The sequence below is a fragment of the Scyliorhinus canicula genome, chromosome 8 (genome assembly GCF_902713615.1).
Source record: "Scyliorhinus canicula chromosome 8, sScyCan1.1, whole genome shotgun sequence".
In the NCBI taxonomy this organism is placed as follows: domain Eukaryota; kingdom Metazoa; phylum Chordata; class Chondrichthyes; order Carcharhiniformes; family Scyliorhinidae; genus Scyliorhinus; species Scyliorhinus canicula.
The window spans coordinates 154,167,817-154,189,694 of record NC_052153.1 but is presented as its reverse complement, the minus strand read 5'-3'; the positions used below and the strand labels follow the sequence as shown (position 1 = coordinate 154,189,694).

Below are 21,878 nucleotides of genomic sequence, written 5' to 3'. Positions count from 1 at the left end.
CTCCTCTCAATCAACGCCGCAACCCCCTCCCTCCCTCCCTCCTCTCAACTCAACGCCGCAACCCCCTCCCCCCCCTCCTCTCAACTCAACGTCGTAACCCCCTCCCTCCCCCTCCTCTCAACGCAGGTAACCCCCTTCTCCCCTCTCCTCTCAACTCAACGCCGTAACCCCCTCCCCCCCTCTCCTCTCAACACAGGTAACTCCGCCCCCCTCTCCTCTCCTCTCAAATCAACGCCGCAACCCCCTCCCTCCCTCCCTCCTCTCAACTCAACGCCGCAACCCCCTCCCCCCCTCCTCTCAACTCAACGCCGTAACCCCCTCCCTCCCCCTCCTCTCAATGCAGGTAACCCCCTTCTCCCCTCTCCTCTCAACTCAACGCCGCAACCGCCCCCCTCCCTCCCTCCCTCTCCCCCTCTCCCTCCCCGCAACGCCGGGTCTCCCTTCCTCCTCCTCCCCCCTCCCCAACGCCGGTCCTCTCTTTCCTCCTCCTCCCCCCCCCCCCCCCCCCCAACGCCGGGTCTCTCTTCCTCCCCCTCTCCCCTCCCCGCAACGCCGGGTCTCCCTTCCTCCTCCTCCCCCCCCCAACGCCGGGTCTCCCTTCCTCCTCCTCCCCCCCCCAACGCCGGGGGTCTCTCTTCCTCCTCCTCCCCCCCCCCCCCCCAACGCCGGGTCTCTCTTCCTCCTCCTCCCCCCCCCCCCCCAACGCCGGGTCTCTCTTCCTCCCCCCCCCCCCCCCCCCCAACGCCGGGTCTCTCTTCCTCCTCCCCCCCCCCCAACGCCGGGTCTCTCTTCCTCCCCCCCCCCCCCAACAACGCCGGGTCTCTCTTCCTCCCCCCCCCCCCCCAACAACGCCGGATCTCTCTTCCTCCCCCCCCCAACAACGCCGGATCTCTCTTCCTCCCCCCCCCAAACAATGCCGGGTCTCTCTTCCTCCCCCTCCCCCACAAACAACGCCGGGTCTCTCTTCCTCCTCCCCCCCCCCCCCCCCCCCCCCAACAACACCGGGTCTCTCTCCCCCCCCCCCCCCCACCCCCAACCCCCAACAACGCCGGGTCTCTCTTCCTCCTCCCCCCCCCCAACAACACCGGGTCTCTCTCCCCCCCCCCCACCCCCAACCCCCAACAACGGCGGGTCTCTCTCTCCCCACCACACAAACGCCGGGACTCGCCACTTCCGCAGCTGGTGAAACTGGCGCGTATCGCGTCAGTCCGCTGCTGGCCCTTTCGGGAACGGAGATTACCGGCTTAAAAGAAGGCCCCGACGCCGGAGTCATCCACATCGCTTTTCCCCGCCGGAAATGGGCGTCACGTCGGTCCGCGGAGAATTTCGCCCTTTGTGTGTGTGTGTTGTTATCATCATAGAATTTACAGGGCAGCACGGTGGCCTAGTGGTTAGCACAACAGCCTCACGGCGCTGAGGTCCCAGGTTCGATCCCGGCTCTGGGTCACTGTCCGTGTGGAGTTTGCACATTCTCCCCGTGTCTGCGTGGGTTTCGCCCCCACAACCCAAAAATGTGCAGAGTAGGTGGATTGGCCACGCTAAATTGCCCCTTAATTGGAAAAAAAATTGGGTAATCTAAATTTTAAAAAAAAAATAAAAAAAAAAAAAATTAAAAAAAAAAATTAAAAACAAAATCATAGAATTTACAGTGCAGAAGGAGGCCATTCGGCCCATCGAGTCTGCACCGGCTCTTGCAAAGAGCACCCTACCCAAGGTCAACACCTCCACCCTATCCCCATAACCCAGTAACTCCACCCAACACTAAGGGCAATTTTGGACACTAAGGGCAATTTATCATGGCCAATCCACCTAACCTGCACATCTTTGGAATGTGGGAGGAAACCGGAGCACCCGGAGGAAACCCACTCACACACGGGGAGGATGTGCAGACTCCGCACAGACAGTGACCCAAGCCAGAATCGAACCTGGGACCCTGGAGCTGTGAAGCAATTGTGCTATCCACAATGCTACCGTGCTGCCCATCCATACACCGTTGTGTTTGGATAAAACAAAGATTAGGTGCTGTGCACAGCTATTTCATATGTCGCTACCTTTCTTTGCCCCTGAGTTGAGGAACTCCATACCCTCAATGGGCTTGGTCTTGCATGGGCAGCTGTCAGTTTCTTGTTGTAAAGCAGGAAAAGTGCACAACATCAAGGCTCAGAACTTACTTTCCCCGTCCCCGAAGATACACCTCTAGCTATGCCCCTGGTTGGTAATTGACAATAAGCAAGGAGTTAAAACACAGGGTAATCAAATCACTCTTCTTTATAACCAGCCCTGTAATGGCAAGTATTTAGAATGACTGATCACCCCATACGGGAAATCATGCAGTGCAACCTCCTGGAACACGTCCAAATAGATTTGGCAATGCACTTAGATATAATTCCTTACACAGCTTTAAAACTTTGTCAGCTGTCACCAAGCCGGAGGGAATGAAACAAATCCAAACTGGAAGCATGAACCAGACTCTGGGTAGGCAATCTAAAAAAAAATCACAGGCAGAGCAGGGAATACTCAGCAAGTCCGACAGCATCTAGAGAGAGAAAGTTAACTTCAGGTCGATGATCTTTCATCAGAATGTTTACTACATCCCTGTGGCACAACTTGTCAGCAGGCCACTCTCCAAGGGATAGAATAGTCGGGTGGAGGTGTGAAAACAGGTGATCTCTGATATGAAACATTTTTATCTACCGGTATAGTTTGAATTTTTTTTTCTGTCATTGCGCTATACATGTGAATTTAATAAATGTTGCATCGCAAAAGGCGCTGCTGCAAAATCAAGTTGCATCACAGGAGAGATACCAACCCCTCACCCCTCTGTCCAGTAAACAAGGATCACTGTTTGGTAAATTTAGGTTTGATGTCTCTCCAAATAGACACATTTGTAATGTTCTCTGTAGGCACAAATGGCAAGGTCTTTGTAGTTGAAGTGATCAGAGAATATACAGCTTTGTAAATGAACAAAACTATTTATTAATTATCTAAAACACTAAAGGGTTTCTATGATGTCTACTAAGATTACAGTTGGATACAAACAACTATGATTAACTATCAATAATTACTGTTGACTGAGGAGCTGCTCGATCTGTGACTGCTGCCCAGCTTGTCTCTTTCTGTGCTGTCCAGGAGAATACATCTCTCATATGTGGGTGTCTTCCAGTGACCTTCTCCTATCACCACGCCACCTGTGGTCAGATGCTAGAATGCGTCCTGTCTCACCATGTGGCCATCTTCCAGTAATCTTCTCCTATCGTCACAACACCTGTGGTCGGATGCTAGAATACTTATCTATACATACAGGCACTAATGTTTACTTCCGGTTTAAGAACATAAGAACATAGGAACTAGGAGCAGGAGTAGGCCATCTGGCCCCTCGAGCCTGCTCCGCCATTCAATGAGATCATGGCTGATCTTTTGTGGACTCAGCTCCACTTTCCGGCCCGAACACCATAACCCTTAATCCCTTTATTCTTCAAAAAACTATCTATCTTTACCTTAAAAACATGTAATGAAGGAGCCTCAACTGCTTCACTGGGCAAGGAATTCCATAGATTCACAACCCTTTGGGTGAAGAAGTTCCTCCTAAACTCAGTCCTAAATCTACTTCCCCTTATTTTGAGGCTATGTCCCCTAGTTCTACTGTCACCCGCCAGTGGAAACAACCTGCCCGCATCTATCCTATCTATTCCCTTCATAATTTTAAATGTTTCTATAAGATCCCCCCTCATCCTTCTAAATTCCAACGAGTACAGTCCCAGTCTACTCAACCTCTCCTCATAATCCAACCCCTTCAGCTCTGGGATTAACCTAGTGAATCTCCTCTGCACACCCTCCAGCGCCAGTACGTCCTTTCTCAAGTAAGGAGACCAAAACTGAACACAATACTCCAGGTGTGGCTGTACTAACACCTTATACAATTGCAACATAACCTCCCTAGTCTTAAACTCCATCCCTCTAGCAATGAAGGACAAAATTCCATTTGCCTTCCTAATCACCTGTTGCACTTGTAAACCAACCTTCTGTGACTCATGCACTAGCACCCCCAAGTCTCTCTGAACAGCGGCATGCTTTAATATTTTATCGTTTAAATAATAATCCCGTTTGCTGTTATTCCTACCAAAATGGATAACCTCACATTTGTCAACATTGTATTCCATCTGCCAGACCCGAGCCCATTCACTTAACCTATCCAAATCCCTCTGCAGACTTCCAGTATCCTCTGCACTTTTCGCTTTACCACTCATCTTAGTGTCATCTGCAAACTTGGACACATTGCCCTTGGTCCCCAACTCCAAATCATCTATGTAAATTGTGAACAATTGTGGGCCCAACACGGATCCCTGAGGGACACCACTAGCTACTGATTGCCAACCAGAGAAACACCCATTTATCCCAACTCTTTGCTTTCTATTAATTAACCAATCCTCTATCCATGCTACTACTTTACCCTTAATGCCATGCATCTTTATCTTATGCAGCAACCTTTTGTGTGGCACCTTGTCAAAGGCTTTCTGGAAATCCAGATATACCACATCCATCGGCTCCCCGTTATCTACTGCACTGGTAATGTCCTCAAAAAATTCCACTAAATTAGTTAGGCATGACCTGCCTTTTACGAACCCATGCTGCGTCTGCCCAATGGGACAATTTCTATCCAGATGCCTCGCAATTTCTTCCTTGATGATAGATTCCAGCATCTTCCCTATTACCGAAGTTAAGCTCACTGGCCTATAATTTCCTGCTTTCTGCCTACCTCTTTTTTTAAACAGTGGCGTCACGTTTGCTAATTTCCAATCCACCGGGACCACCCCAGAGTCTAGTGAATTTCGGTAAATTATCACTAGTGCATCTGCAATTTCCCTAGCCATCTCTTTTAGCACTCTGGGATGCATTCCATCAGGGCCAGGAGACTTGTCTACCTTTAGCCCCATTAGCTTGCCCATCACTCCCTCCTTAGTGATAACAATCCTCTCAAGGTCCTCACCTGTCATAGCCTCATTTCTATCAGTCGCTGGCATGTTATTTGTGTCTTCCACTGTGAAGACCGACCCAAAAAACCTGTTCAGTTCCTCAGCCATTTCCTCATTTCCCATTATTAAAACTTCCTTCTCATCCTCTAAAGGACCAATATTTACCTTAGCCACTCTTTTTTGTCTTATATATTTGTAAAAACTTTTACTGTCTGTTTTTATATTCTGAGCAAGTTTACTCTCATACTCTATCTTACTCTTTATAGCTTTTTTAGTAGCTTTCTGTTGCCCCCTAAAGATTTCCCAGTCCTCTAATCTCCCAGCAATCTTTGCCACTTTATATGCTTTTTCCTTCAATTTGATACTCTCCCTTATTTCCTTAGATATCCACGGTCGATTTTCCCTCTTTCTTCCGTCCTTCCTTTTTGTTGGTATAAACCTTTGCTGAGCACTGTGAAAAAACGCTTGGAAGATTCTCCACTGTTCCTCAACTGTTCCACCATAAAGTCTTAGCTCATAAATGATAGTTCACATAGCATGACAACATGATATGTTTTTACAGGTTCTTCAACTGACAACCGTGTCTCTTTCGATGATAAACAAACTCCACCAACTCTACAAAATGCAAGGGGCTCAGGCAGTCCCCACTATGTAAGTGCCACAAACAGGACATTAAATGCTTTATAAGTCTGAAAGGTTTGACTGGCGTGGTCTGGTAAAGAGTACAAGTCTTGTGTAATCTCTACACTGGTGAACAAAAATGCTCATTTGTTATTCCAGGATATTTCACAGCATGAGTCAATTATATTAACGTTGAATGAAGTAGAAATGAAGCAAGAAAGAATGATGAAATGTAAACTCAAGGAGCCTGAAAATGCAGGTCAGTAAACCATAGCATCTACAGGTGGCATGGTTTGTGAAAGGTCAGTAAAGGCTCTAAAGATAATTGAGAATGGTGTGACCGGCCATGATAAAGGCTCCAGGAAAGTCAAGGTGGACAAGGACGGATAATGCACCATAGTCAAAGAGAATGTTAATCTTGGCTTTTGGTGCTGTGGCAGTGGAGGACACTATAGAGACTTTGGAGAAGAAAAGGAGATTAGAGTTGGAACAGTAGCTTGTGAGGACCGAGGAGTCAAGGGTGGGTTTTTTGATGATAACAATTTTGGAAGAGAGGGGGACAGTGCTTGAGAAGAGGGAATCCCTTATAGTATATACATTCATCATTTCTTTCGTGGGATTTGGACAGCGCTGGCTAGGCCAGCATTTATTGCCCACCCCTAATTGTCTTTGAAAATTTTATGTTGTGTTGTCTTCTTGAACTGCTGCAGTCCATGTGGTGGAGATACAGCTAGCAGTTAGCAACATCAGTTCGCATGGTGGCCAGGAAGGGAAGGTAGTCTATTGGAAATGTGATTAGTAGAACAAGAGTAAGATGAACTTGGAAAGGGCATGAGGGAGAATCCAGAGAGAGATGCGTGTTCAGGAATAGCATAGAGGGTCATGAGGTAAAGGTTTGGCTTGAGTAGGAGTAGAAACTAGCAGAGGCAACTGAATATAGGCTCCCAATCCTGGTGACAAAGAATTCCATGAATCCCACACTTATTAGGCAGGGAAGAGTGATGTCAGAGTATAGGAACAAAAAGAAGCTGCGGGATATCTTTGCTGTTTAGGATAATCCTTGAGTGGTTATAGTAAATGAGGGTGAGGCCTAGAAGAACAGATCTGCTGTTATTTGGGCAAACCAAAAATGTGTATTTACACTTTATTGGGCACCACATTCAACTTCATCATTAGCACACAGCCACCCCCTCCCCCCTTCCCCCCCCCCTCCCCCCACCGCATGACGGCTGGCTCACCTTTTGGCTTTCATCATGAGGCAAGCTGCTGGCTGGCCTGTCCTCCTCAGCATTGGAGGTGTAGTCACCCCTTGTCTGCTTGCCTTGCTCCTCGATGGCTGGTGACTGGCTGTCTCACCTTGGCTTGTGGCTTTCATCTGGCGCCTCACCTTGCTGTTGCTGGCCTGCCTTCCTCAGCCCTGCAAGTTGGGTTGCCCTTCGTCTGCTCCCCTCATTCCTCGATGACTGCTGATACCTCCTCTTCCACAATAGCCCTCAATACCGGGGCCCAGCAAGGCTGCGTACTTAGCCCCCTACTATACACCCTGTGCACACACGCCTGCATGGCAAAATTTGGTTCCAACTCCATCTACAAGTTTGCTGACGATCTCGAATAACGACGAGACAGAATACAGGAGGGAGATAGAGAACCTAGTGGAGTGGTGCAGCGACAACAATCTCTCCCTCAATACCAGCAAAACTAAAAAGCTTGTCATTGACTTCAGGAAGTAAAGTCCTGTACACACCCCTGTCAGCATCAACAGGGCTGAGGTGGAGATGGTTAGCAATTTCAAATTCCTAGGGGTTCACATCTCCAAAAATCTATCCTGGTCCACCCACCCCAACGCTACCACCAAGAAAGCACAACAGCGCCTACACTTCCTCAGGAAACTAAGGAAATCAACTTTTACAGATGCACCATAGAAAGCATCCTATCTGGCTGCATCACAGCCTGGTATGGCAACTGCTTGGCCCAGGACCGCAAGAAACATCAGAGAGTCGTGAACACCACCCAGTCCATCACACAAACCCTCCTCCCATCCACTGACTCCATCTCCACCTCCTGCTCCCTGGGGAAAGCGGGCAGCATAATCAAAGACCCCTCCAACCCAGCTTACCCACTCTTCCAACTTCTTCCATTGGGCAGGAGATACAAAAGTCTGAGAACACGCACGAACAGACTCAACAACAGCTTCTTCCCCACTGTTAGCAGAGTCCTAAATTACCCTCTTATAGCCTGACCTGATTAACACTACACCCCTGCAGGCTTCACCTGATGCCGGTGTTATGTAGTTACATTGTGTACCTTGTGTTGCCCTATTATGTATTTTCTTTTTCTTTTCTTTTATTTTCATGTACTTAATGACCTGTTAAGCAGCCCGGAGAAAAATACTTTTCACTGTACCTCGGTTCATGTGACAATAAACAAAATCCAAATCCAAATCCCGTCCAGCTGGCTTTTGCCCAGCCCCAGTGCCTTGCACCTCGCTGTTGCTGGCTGGTCTTCCCTCCTCAGCCCTGGCTGGGTTGTGTCACTCCCCACACTGCTCGCGGCTGCTTTCTGGCTGCCTCAACTTGGCTTATGGCTTTCACCTGCTGCCTAGCCTCGCTGTTGCTGACTGGCCTGCCAGTGACATAGTGGTATTGTCACTGAACTGGTAATCCAGAAACCCGGGGCAAGATCTGGGGATCAGGTTCAAATCTCATCACGGCAAATCTGAAATTAAAAGTCTAATGATCACCATGAAACAATTGCCATAAAAATCCACCTGGTTCACTAATGATATTTAGGGAAGGAAATCTGCCATCTTTACCTTGTCTTGCCTACTTGTGACTCCAGATCCACGGCAATGTGGTTGACTCTCAAATGCCCTCTGCAATGGCATGCTGTAAATGAATAATAAAAAAAGGATAGAGGTGGGAGCATGGTTGAGCAAATCATCTGTGACATCTTGATGAATGAATGGCCAAAGATAAAAGTGGAGTTGTAAGCAACTTGGTGAGAGATTTTTCCAGGAGTTGATGTAGAAAGAAGAGCAATTGGAATGAGTAAGCAGGTTTTGTGGTGGTCTGAGAGAGAAAAAAACGATCAACAGTGGTCAAAATTATTTGATGAGAGACAATGTTAGCTGGCAATATTTGGGGGTGGTGATTAATAGCGATGGGAACATTTTAGAGAGAACAAGAAGGTAGTGAAAAGAAGAATGAAAAGTGTTATGGGCCAGGGTTTAGAGAACCCCAAAGTGTATCATGGAGTTCACCTGACCCACAACTTTTAATAGATTGTGGTATGGGGAGCACACGGCCCACTCTACAGGTGTGGGAGAGCAGAAATGGAAAAGTACTTTTTTAAGCAAAACAATGTTTATTCTATTTATTCAAGTTAACTTTTTTAAACATACAGTGAACATCTTCGCAACCATCAATTCAAATACCATCAATTTAAATACAACCCCCAAAGAATACAACACTAAGTAATCCTTTAAGTTTCCCTTTTAACATCCATAAGACTTAAAAAAACCTTTAAAACACAAAGATCAGGTTTAAACTCACTATTGAGAGCAGTTATTAGTTTTAAATCACCAAAGGATCGATTTACAGTCTTTAGATTACAGAGAGAGAGACAAATGCACCTTCTGTCTGTGTCTGCAGCTATTCAGCTTTGAAAACGAAACTAAAACACACCCTGCAGCAAACGGCCTAAAACAAAAGTAAAAAGCTGACAGACAGCCCAGCTTCACCCACATTCTGACATCACTAATAAACACCCATTTCTTAAAGGTACTTTTCTTAAACACCCATTTCTTAAAGGTACTCTCACATGACAAAAGAGTTGGAGGTTGAATTCATCAAAGATGAATTTAGATGCAGAGGGATGCAAGGATGGAGGATATCTCATGGAGAGGTGGTGGCCTAGTGGTATTGTCACTGGACTAAGGACTAAACCAGAGACCAAGAGTAGTGCTCTGGGGATCCAGGTTCAAATCACTGCAGATGGTGAAATTTGAATTCAATAAAAATCTGGAATTAAAAGTCAAATGATGACCGTGAAACCATTGTCGATTGTCATAAAAATCCATGTGGCTCACTAATGTCCTTTTGGGAAGGAAATCTGCCATCCTTATCTGGTCTGGCCTCCATGTGACTCCAGATCCACAACAATGTGTGTCTTAACTGCCCCCTCAAAGGCAATTGGGAATGAGCAATAAATGCTGGCACAGCCGCGATGTCCACATCCCATGAACGAATAATAAAAAAGAAACATGAGAGTTGGTGTACAATAATGATTTTAATGGAGAAATGAGCAGGGTGGACCAGGTTATGGTGTTTGAAGAAATTGCAGATGCCACAGGAGTAGGAATTAGACCACGGTGTGACTTGGTGATATAGCTCATGACATTACTTGGGCTACGCTCCATTTTGGCTACCCTCCCACTTGGGAAAAGCTATAGCTAGGCAGAGATACTTTAGAAAGGGGCACCTATTACAACTGAGTTGTCTGGGCTTTTGGGGAAAAATATGTAGTTCCAAAGGCTGCAATTTTGACATTAGGACATTGACTTGTGCTTTAAGTGCATCCAGATAATTATCCATCAGAGACCATGCTTAGTGCCTCCACCACACTTGGCACCTAATAAAATAAAGAATTCCACACTTCTGAAAGAATCCAGACCACAACAAAGTCATGGCTTCTGAAAGCTGCCATTGAAGGCAGTACAACATACAAGCATCGATCACAATTAGCCTAACTAAAACTGTTGACACACTGCAAGCAAAAACCAAGTACCTGAAACTTTTGATTCTCCAATTAACCATTAACTCTCCCACAGTCGTCCTCCCCCACCCCCAAGCGTCCTAACCAGCAACAGAAAAGTGGCTTGTGACATTTACCAAGGTTTTCAAGGTCAGATGCTGTAGGCATAGTGTAACAATAAGTGGAATGTTTAATGTGGCCAGTGAAATACTTATTTGTTCATTATTGAATTGAATTTCCGATAAGCTGCAGTTGGAACTGGATTTATTTCCTTTTGCTTGAGATTATTAACAGGAATTTATGATCGCGATCGTGCTTTTTGATTTTGCTTTCCAAAGGTACTATTGCATTCTTTAAAACAGAGAGAAAAATAACTGGAAAGATTTGGTGGGGGACATGTTTTATGAAACATAGCAGAAGTGCTGTGGGTTGGAACTTCCTTCAGTTAGTGTAATGTTCCAGTGAGACCATCTCAATTCCGGGCGATAAGGTTATTTAAATATTAGGGTTAAATGCAGCATAAGTATTGGCGCAACAGAGTAACCTGATCTGCAGAGACTATGCAATTTTGGAGCAGCACCCATTGCAAGGGAAAGGCAGAGGTTGGATTAGCTTGAGGGCAGCAGGAATCTATTTAAATTTATCATCTGGACTGCCACTCTGGAATATCGTTACAATGACAATCAATTCCTTTGGGAATGCTAATCCTTGCGGATTAATTCCCTTGGCTCAGCATGAGGCCCATCAAATTTAAATCTTATTAGGCCTATCAGGCGCTTCTGTCAGATTTGCCAGGGTAGTACATAACACCTGAACAAATGCCCAAAGTTTCCCGTCCATCAGCACAATTTGCTGATTAATGTATACAGGGAGAAAATACGGTGGATCCAAATTGCATTTCTTACTTCCATTGCTCCACCGGAATCACAGATTTTGTTGGATTCCTGTGTTCGCCACACAAGTGTAAAAACTTTCACAATATCACAAAGCAGGTTTAAATGAAATGACTCTCGGCTCGCGATATCTCATTCTCCAGGAATACCAATCTCCCTCCATGCTCAGCTGTTTTAAAACAAATCCAGTCAGTGTTCTGATTTCTAAAAATTTGTTTCCATTGTTGATCATCCATTGAGCAGAGATCTGTTCCTGAATTTCATGCTCAGCTTGATCTTCCTCATCCTGATCATAACGTATTTCTCAATCTGAAACTAGAGGGGTGATTTTGGCTGCTCAGCATTTTCGGCAGGGCAGTGCCAAAAGAAGTTCAATAATCTCACCATGCATAAGAACATAGAACTTAAATACTATGAGCAGGCGTAGGCCATTTGGTTCGTCAAGCCTGCTCCTCCATTTAATAAGATCATGTGTAACATCTACAAGATGCTGTGGAGGAACTCATCAAGGCTCCTTTGGCAGCACCTTCCAAATCTGGAACCTCTACCACCAAGAAGGACAAGGGCAGCAGAGGCATGGAAACACCAACACCTGGAACACATATCGTCCTGACTTTGAATGATATCACTGTTCCTTCACTGCCACTGGATCAAAATCCTGGAACCCCCCCACCCCCAGCCAACAGCAATGTGAATGTACCTACACCACACGGCCGGCAATGATTTAAGAAGGAGGCTCACCACTACTTTTTCAAGGCAATTAGGGACAGGCAACAAACACTGGCCTTGCCAGCGATACCCACATTCCATGAAAGATGAAAAATGTCCCAGCTGTCTCCAGTTGTTGAATATTCTCCTGTTCCTAATGCTGTTATGTGCAGCACCTATGACCCCAATGCTTACTTTTTTTGAATATGCACCGCATGTTGTTCCCTACCTGACCTAGTGGTTAGTCTATCAACGGCACCAGTTGCACTGAAGTTTGGCTGATGTTTGTCCATAACTCTTGGGGTTGAAACAAAGAACAAAGAAAAGTACAGCACAGGAACAGGCCCTTCTACCCTCCAAGCCTGCGCCGACCATGCTGCCCGTCTAATCTAAAATCTTCAACACTTCCGGGGTCCGTATCCCTCTATTCCCATCCTATTCATGTATTTGTCAAGATGCCCCTTAAACATCACTATCGTCCCTGCTTCCACCACCTCCTCCGGCAGCGAGTTCCAGGCACCCACTACCCTCTGTGTAAAAAACCTGCCTCGTACATCTCCTCTAAGCCTTGCCCCTCGTACCTTAGACCTATGCCCCCTAGTAATTGACCCCTCTACCCTGGGAAAAAGTCTCTGACTATCCACTCACAATTTTGTACACCTCTATCAGGTCGCACCTCAACCTCTGCTGTTCCAGTGAGAACAAACCAAGTTTATTCAACCTCCCCTCAAGGCTAATACCCACCATACCAGGCAACATCCTGATAAATCTCTTCTGCACCCTCTCTAAAGCCTCCACATCCTTCTGGTAGTGTGGTGACCATAACTGAACAATATACTCCAAGTGGTGGCCTAACTAAGGTTCCACACAGCTGCAAACAAAGAACAAAGAACCAAGAAAAGTACAGCACAGGAACAGGCCCTTTGGCCTTCCAAGCCTGCGCCGACCATGCTGCCCGTCTAAACTAAAATCTTCTACAATTCCAGGGTCTGTAATCCTCTATTCCCATCCTATTCATGTATTTGTCAAGATGCCCCTTAAACGTCACTATCGTACCTGCTTCCACCACCTCCTCCGGCAGCGAGTTCCAGGCACCCACTACCCTCTGTGTAAAAAACCTGCCTCGTAAATCTCCTCTAAACCTTGACCCTCGCACCTTAAACCTACGCCCCCTAGTAATTGACCCCTCTACCCTGGGAAAAGTCTCTGACTATCCACTCTGTCTATGCCCCTCATAATTTTGTAGACCTCTATCAAGTCGCCCCTCAACCTCCTTTGTTCCAGTGAGAACAAACCAAGTTTATTCAACCTCCCCTCATAGCTAATGCCCTCCATACCAGGCAACATCCTGGTAAATCTCTTCTGCACCCTCTCCAAAGCCTCCACATCCTTCTGGTAGTGTGGCGACCAGAATTGAACACTATACTCCAAGTGTGGTCTAACTAACGTTCCATACAGCTGCAACATGACTTGCCAATTTTTATACTCAATACCCCGGCCAATGAAGGCAAGCATGCCGTATGCTTTCTTGACTACCTTCTCTACCTGTGTTGCCCCTTTCAGTGACCTGTGGATCTGTACACCAAGATCTCTCTGACTGTCAATACTCTTGAGGGTTCTACCATTAACTGTATATTCCCTACCTGCATTAGACCTTCCAAAATGCATTACCTCACATTTGTCTGGATTAAACTCCATCTGCCATCTCTCCGCCCAAGTCTCCAAACGATCTAAATCCTGCTGTATCCTCTGACAGTCCTCATCACTATCCGCAATTCCACCAACCTTTGTGTCATCTACAAACTTACTAATCAGACCAGTTACATTTTCCTCCAAATCATTTATATATACTATGAACAGAAAAGGTCCTAGCACTGACCCTTGCAGAACACCACTATTCACAGCCCACCAATCAGAAAAGCACCCTTCCATTGCTACTCTCTGCCTTCTATGACCTAGCCTGTTCTGTATCCATCTTGCCAGCTCACCTCTGATCCCGTGTGACTTCACCTTTTGTACCAGTCTACCATGAGGGACTTTGTCAAAGGTCTTACTGAAGTCCATATGGACAACAAAAAAACGGTACATCAACTTTGTTTGCTGGGTGCCATTGCCTCGGTGGTTGAATAATTCTGGGTGAAATGTGGGATACTGTGAAATCATTGGAGCTAATAACTGGCTGGGATGATACAGTGCACCTCTGAGAAATAGTCTCCTAGCTTTTTCATGATCTGCTGGGCCGATTACCAACATTAGTTCTGCTTTCCTTCTTATCTGCTTTGATAACTTTTCTGTTGGCAATCGCTCTTGGATTTTTTTTGAGACAGATTATAAGAAGTTTACAAATCCAGCGTGGTCGATTTCAATTAGACATCAAAATAAGCTAATAAAACTGTACACTGTTAATGGGGTTCCTATCACAGTGATATACAATAGATAAATGTCAGTGGAGCGTAGTATAGATTTAGTCACATTGAATAATCTAATCTGTTTTTTTTTGGAACAGCTCAGTTTGAACTGGAGTTGTCACAGGTGCAGACAGTTTTAAATGAAATACTTACAAAACATAAAGCTGAAAAGGAAGATCTTGTCAAAAAATTTGGGTAAGATACAAACTATTGAACTAAATAAATTACAATTATAATGGTAGATTTTATAAATCACGTATCATCTATTCTGGAGCACACCAGTGCGCCTCACGTGGTTTTCTGTCTATTTGTTTTATTAAACATAAAAACGGGGGGTGTGCTATCTAATAATAATAATCTTTATTGTCAGAAGTAGGCTTACATTAACACTGCAATGAAGTTACTGTGGAAAGCCCCTAGTCACCACATTCGGCACCTGTCCGGGTACACGGAGGGAGAATTCAGAATGTCCAAATGACCTAATAACATATCTTTCGTGACTTGTGGGAGGAAACCGAAGCACTCGGAGGAAACCCACACAGAGACGGGGAGAACGTGCAGACTCCGCACAGACAGTGACCCAAGCCGGGATATGAACCTGGGACCCTGGTGCTGTGAAGCCATAGTGCTCACCACTATTCTACTGTGTGTGGGTGCCTGGTTCATGCTGCGACCCTGCAAATTTCTGCACTAGAAATTCTCATTTCCTTGTGGAGTTTAATTCAAAGCCAATGGTTAACATAAAAGAAAAGGGATGGTAGGAATGAACAAAAAAATATTGCTGGCAAGGTGAAATGGAGGGAGTTCACTGCATCAGAGATTATGATCGGTACTAAAGGATCCAATAAACACACGTCTTATTGTTTGATACCCTGATTAAATTATAAATTTGGTATCTTGTGCTTGAAAAGATACAATTGCACATTGCTAATGCACTGTAAAGGGGAAATGGGCGAACAGCTGAAAGATAAAGCATCACAGGCAGCAAATTAAATTTCAAATGAGCATGCTGGATTTGTAAATGAAATTGGAGCCAATTACATCATTTCTATTCTTTTGCCAGTAATATAATTATATTTTGCATCTACCCTGTATATAATTCCATTTTTCTAAGCTACTACTTTGTAAATCAATATTTTCAGCAATATTTTCTTCCTGCTGACAGCTCTCAGGTCTGTCAGTCTGTTTATGTTTAGTAATACAAACTAAACAACAGCACATTTTAAAAAAATTATATCAACAAGGACTGAAATGTGAGCCAGTTCCCGTACCAGCCTCCCCGGACAGGAGCCGGAATGTGGTGACTAGGGGCTTTTCACAGTAACTTCATTGAAGCCTACTCGTGACAATAAGCGATTTTCATTTTTTTTTCATTTTCAGTTCCCAAATAATATGTTGTGCACATAAATAGAATACAATTTTCACCCGAAGGAGTGGATTCTACCAAAGGCTGGCATTTTATTGGTTACTGTCTAAATTGGGTAGGTTGCTCAGTCCCTGAGGGCATTAATAATCAAACAGATAAGGGGCAACTTTAACAGGGGAGGTGGGTTAGAGTATGTACAGACTGTTAAGCCTGCTCAAAGGGATCATGAACCAGGGTCCCAACATCATCACGTTCATTTCCAGTTTTTACATTGGTGGGTCTGCAAGCAAGCGGGAAACTTCATGAATCTGCTGTAAAACTAATAGCCGAAGTAAATAAGTAATTAGTTGCTGTTTTAAACAACATTCTGGCTTTAGTTGTCAGAGCAGCCATACACTAAGCTGTCAGCATCTTGCCAAGGTCAACCCCCTGAATACACAGGGAGGAGTACTTCTTCAGCAAAACTGACAGACTGGGAAGGCTTTGAATAGTGACACTGACGGGCTGAAGCCATGGCCAGGTGAATGCATTCTCAAAATGTGCTTGCACTACTTAATAGTTAATCGCCAAGAAGTCAGTCTTGTGCTTCACTCATATGAGTTAAATATCCTTTTTGCCCATCTTCACCACGGCATGGAGAAAAAGTAGGGAGCTATAAGTATTAGAAACTTATTGTGTGGAGAGGAGAGAAGGATAACATCATAGAGGGTTCCTTGAGAAGCACAAATGGACTTGGGAGTCCTTGTTCACGATTCTCTTAAGGTTAACGGGCAGGTTCAGTCAGCAGTTAGGAAGGCAAATTAAATGTTGGTATTCATGTCAAGAGGGCTAGAATACAAAAGCAGGGATGTACATCTGAGGCTACATAAGCCTCAGATCAGACCCCATTTTGAGCATTGTGAGCAGTTTTGTGCCCTGTATTTAAGGAAGGATGTGCTGGCCTTGGAAAGGGTCCAGAGGAGGTTCACAAGAATGATCCCTGGAAAGATCAGCTTGTCGTATGTGGAACAGTTGAGGACTCTGGGTCTGTACTCGTTGGAGTTTAGAAGGATAAGGAGGGATCTTATTGAAACTTACAGGATACTGCGAGGCCTGGAGAGAGCGGACATGGAGAAGCTGACTTGTAGGATAAACTAGAACCAGAGGGCATAATCTCAGACTAAAGGGATGATCTTTTAAAACAGAGATGAGGAGGAGGAATTTCTTCAGCCAGAGGGTGGTGAATCTGTGGAACTCTTTGCCGCAGAAGGCTGTGGAGACCAAATCACTGAGTGTCTTTAAGACAGAGATAGATAGGTTCTTGATCAATAAGGGGATCAGGAAATATGGGAATAGGCAGGAGAATGGGGATGAGAAAAATATCAGCCATGATTTAATGGCGGAGCAGACCCAATGGACCGAGTGGCCTAATGTCTTATGGTCTTTGTGCCAGAATGCATTAAGATGAGGGTGGCTGTAAGTGTTGGCTGCTCAGATGGGGATTATAAGGAAGTGCCTGGGGAGGTGCCTGGGCCTAGGTCGGGTGCTCTTTCAGCGGTTTGGTGCAGATTGGTCGGATGGTTGACAGTGAAGAAGAAGATCTTAGGTGACAGGAGGATATAAACGAATTGGTCAGATGGGTAGATCAGTGGCAGATGGAATTTAATCCTGAAAAGTGTGAGGTGATGCACTTTGGAAGGAGTAACATGGCAAGGGATTGCACTAGGACACTAGGAAGCTCAGAGGAATCTTGGGGCGATTGCCCACTGATCCCTGAAGGCAGCGCGGCAGGTGAATAGGGTAGTTAAGAAATCATATGGATGGGATTCTTCCTTCCGGGGACTAGGTCCCCACGCCGGAGGGAAAACCGGCGCCAACGACTCCGGCATCAACGGGCCCCCAAGGTGAGGAATTCTTGTCTCGGGGGCTAGGTGAATGGCAGAGGGTTTGGCGCCGCACCAGCCGGTGCTGAAGGGACGGTGCGAGTTGGCGCATGAGTGGAATGGCTGTTGTGATCTCGCGCATGCGCGGAACCGCCGGTGTGATTCCGGGCATGCGCAGACTGGCCAACGCATTTTGGCTAATGCACGGGGAATTCTCTTCTCCGCGCCGGCCATGGCGGAGCCCTAAAGGGGCCGGCGCGGAAGGAAGAAATGCCCCCACGGAACAGGGCCGCCCGCAGATTGGTGGGTCCCAAGGCCCCCTTGGGGGTCGGAGTCCCCCCCCACCCAGACCACCCCCGCACACTTAGCTCTCAGGTCCCGCTGTGTGGGACCATGCATAACCCACGCCGGCTGACTGGCCAAAAACAGACAGCCGCTCAGCCCATTGGGGCCCGGAGAATTGCCGGCGGACTGCTGCCAACGGTCCCCGACCGGCGTGGCGTGAATCCCTCCCCGGCCCGAAAAACGGCGCCAGAGAATAAAGGCCATGAGCGGGATTCTCCAACCCGGCGGAGGTCGGAGAATTCCGCTCATGGCCTTTATCAGTGGTGGCATTCATTCTAAGAGCAGGGAGATTATGTTGGAACTGTACAGGGTTTTGGTTAGGCCACAACTGGAGTACAGTGTTCAGTTCTGGTCACCACACTATAGGAAGGATGTGATTGCATTCGAGAGAGTGCAGAGGAGATTCACCAGGATGTTGCCTGGGATGGAGCATTTTAGCTATGAAGAGAGGCTGGGTAAACATGGTTGTTTTCTTTGGAGCAGAGAAGGCTGAGGGGGGACCTGATTGAAGTGTGTAAGTTTATGAGGTGCATGGATAGGGTGGCTGGAAAGGAGCTGTTGCCCTTATTTGAAGGGTCAATAACAACTGGGCATAATTTTAAGGTGAAAGGCAGGGGGCGGGATTCTCCGTTGGCTGACGCCAAAATCGGGAGGCGTATTTGGGCGGAGAATCGGTTCCGATGCCAAAATCACTGCGGGTGCCGATTTGAAGCCAAATCGCAGTTCTCCGTCACCTTGACAGCGACGTCAATGCGTTCCAGAACGCACGTACAATAAACACCATTCGCATATCATTAGCGGGCCTGACCTGGTATTCACTGGAGACTCTGTGATTCCCTGCCACCGATGGGCCGAGTTCCCGACTGCGTGGTTCATTTGTGCTTTTAAAAATCGTTAAACCAGCATTGTGGCTGCTGAAGGAGAGTGGGTACAGAAAGTGTCCAACATCGCCATAGTGTGCTAACAGTTATGCCGCTGGCACCAACCCCCCCCCCCCCCCCCCCCCCCCCCCCCCCCCCCGGGGGCTGGGGGCACTGCTAGGAGGTGGTCCGGGGGTGGCAAGCCTGGTCAAGAGGGAGCATTTTTTGGCAGACCGGGTCCACGCGCGGTCGGCAGCATGTTGCACGGCGCGGCTGCTGCAGGCTGCTGCCGTGCGCAGGCGCGGCCACAGACCCGGCAATTCTCCAGCCGTATCCGCAGGTAAGGCCGGGGGCTTTACGCTAGTGCCTGCTAGCCCCCCACCAGACGGACGATCGGTGCAGCTTTTGCGCCGTTTTTCAGGCGTAAACCACGCCGGCGTCACCACTCAGTCTTCAAATCGGAGAATCCAGCCCAGGAGGTTTAGAGGGGATTTGAAGAAAAATCTTTTCATCCAGAGGGTGGTGGGAATCTGGAATGCACTATTGGGAGGTTAGTAGAGGCGGGAGATTTCACAACCTTTAAAAAGTACTTGCACGCTTGAAATGTCATAAAATTCAATGCCTTGAGCAAAGTGGTGGGAAGTGGGATTCGTGTACATTCAGAGTAGTTTTTTGTCAGTTCGGCTTGATGAGCCGAAGGCCTCTTCTGTATTGTATTCTGAAACCTAGTCCATGACAAAAAGCATTGCTGGAGCGTAATCCGTTCAATTACTTCTTGGTTTGCGAAAGATTATGTTTTAGAACTTAAATGTTAGTGGGAACAGCACGCAAAGCAACCCTATCACCTTGACTGACATATTCCACTTGACAGTAAAACAGCATTAAATTATTGACACTTATCTACTTCTTTGAGTTAATTTGCAATGACGTCTATCATAGGGCTGTGATAAATTAACAAACTCAAAAAAAGAAATAAAATCTACACTAACACAGCGTAGAACAATAGTAAGTGCAACTAAAGTAATTTGTGCTGAGATGCATGCTGCCATTTGTCAGGAACTATATGCCACATAGAAGAAATATCAGCTTTTCCCCATTTTTAATTTACAGGGTCTCTCCAGCATCATTCAGACAGGGTACATTACAGAAACAAGTAACAGCTCTAGCCTCCCGGCAAAGGAGATTCCTAAATCTGCTGCAGAAACGGAGAGCATTGGATCAGAAGTTGCAAGAATACAAATTAAAATTGAAACAGACGCAGAAAGATAATTCAGCAAAGCCGACTAAAAATTTGACTTGTATTATTAAGAGCTGTACGAGGACAGACACCCGTTCTAATGAAGCACAGGTTTTGAGTCAGGGTGAGGGACCGAGTGCTAGTTCTGTCAATGCGACCTCCAGAGAAGCAGGATTAACCTGTTCATCTGCCGAAGCAGAATGCATGCAAAAGCATAGTTTGGACAAGATGGGCTTTGCTGCTAGTCAGGATACAAACAGATACGGTGCTGTTCAGGAAAATACAGCTGGGTGCAGCAATGAAAGGGCTGCTACCATTTGCAGTGACAGCAGTATATGTGCAGCCAGTCCTTCTAAATCTGTCCCAAGCAAAGGAGAAGCAAATGCTTTGCAGCCACATTCTTTAGATACGTCGCACATTCAGAGGGAAACATTCAACGCAAGACAGGCTGACAATAGAGATTCAACAGCATGCAGCAACTCTGGCCAGAATGATCTTTTGAGTACCACACAGTCAACCCATAATCCAGAAAATAATTTAGAAATTACTGATGATTGTACAGTGTTGAACACCAGTGTTGAAAAATCCAATGCTATTCACAAGGAAGTCGTCAACACAAATCCAATTGAAACCAGCCGTAACAGTCAAATGCTGCCAAAGAATACAACGGAGATATTTCTTGTTCAGCCCCAAGCATTTCAACAGAAGTCTAGCCATCAGCTTATTGCCTTACCAAGTACATCGCAGTGGGGTGGGAATCGACAACAGACTTTACAGTTTAACACTGTAGGGTCGAGTGGCATATGCCAGGCTAGGTTAAATGCTGCTCATCCAAACAATCAGTGCACAATGCAGGTAAATGCCACTCAGGTTACCTGGAACAGTGAAGATAACAGCCTGGTGGGTGTGTCTACTCCATCTGGGAGTCAGCATGATGCCGAATCTCTACCAGAGGATAAAGGAAGTGGGCAGAGAAAACTGCTACACTTAATAGATCTAATCAATCACGGATTGATTCAGCCAGGAAAAGATGTTCTGCAAGTCAAACTGCAGGTATGTCATTAAAGCAAAACAATGTTGTGGTAGAAAGTGTTTTTGGTGCAAAATGATCCTTTCAAGTATAGTTTGCAAATAAACTGATGATTCCCCTGCTGGATAGGATATTCCAAAAGTGGAACTATGGAACTGTTGTCCCCAAAAGCTTGATAGATCCTTGTTAGGTAAAGGTCATGTTGGAGTTGTATAGAACTTTGCTGAGGCTACAAAGTACTGTGTGTCATTCTGGTCGCCACATTATAGGAAGGATGTGATTGCACTGGAGGGGGATCAGAGGAGATTCACCAGGATGTTGCCTGGGATGGGATATTTAAGTAATGAAGAGAGGTTGGATGGGCTTGGCTTGTTTTTGTTGGAGCACAGGGGTGATTTGATCGAGGTTTACAAGACAGTGAGAGGCATGGACAGAGTGGATAGGGAGCAGCCGCTCCCCTTAGTTGAAGGCACAGTCATGAGGGGAAACAAGTTCAGGGTGAGGGACAGGAGGTTTAGGCGGGATGTGAGGGGAAACCTTTTTACACAGAGGGTGGTGATGGTCTAGAATTCACTGCCTGGGAGGGTGGTACAGGCGGATTCCCTCACATCCTTTATAAAGTATCTGGATGATTTTAGTAAGAAGTCTTACAACACCAGGTTAAAGTCCAACATGTTTGTTTCAAACTCTAGCTTTCGGAGCACTGCTCCTTCCTCAGGTAAGGAGGAGCAGTGCTCCGAAAGCTAGTGTTTGAAACAAACATGTTGGACTTTAACCTGGTGTTGTAAGACTTCTTAGTGCTCACCCCAGTCCAACACCGGCA

General features: G+C 46.3%; 1 protein-coding gene across 1 annotated transcript in view; it reads left to right on the top strand.

Moving 5' to 3' along the window:
- The window catches only part of LOC119969932 (ankyrin repeat domain-containing protein 31-like), a 273,205-nt gene that overhangs the window by 238,447 nt on the left and 12,880 nt on the right, over positions 1 to 21,878 (top strand). Inside the window, exons 18-21 of the mRNA XM_038803900.1 lie at positions 5,536 to 5,624; positions 5,754 to 5,853; positions 14,454 to 14,550; positions 19,899 to 21,078. Coding sequence (XP_038659828.1) covers positions 5,536 to 5,624; positions 5,754 to 5,853; positions 14,454 to 14,550; positions 19,899 to 21,078 — 1,466 coding nt within the window. The remainder of the gene's footprint in view (positions 1 to 5,535; positions 5,625 to 5,753; positions 5,854 to 14,453; positions 14,551 to 19,898; positions 21,079 to 21,878) is intronic.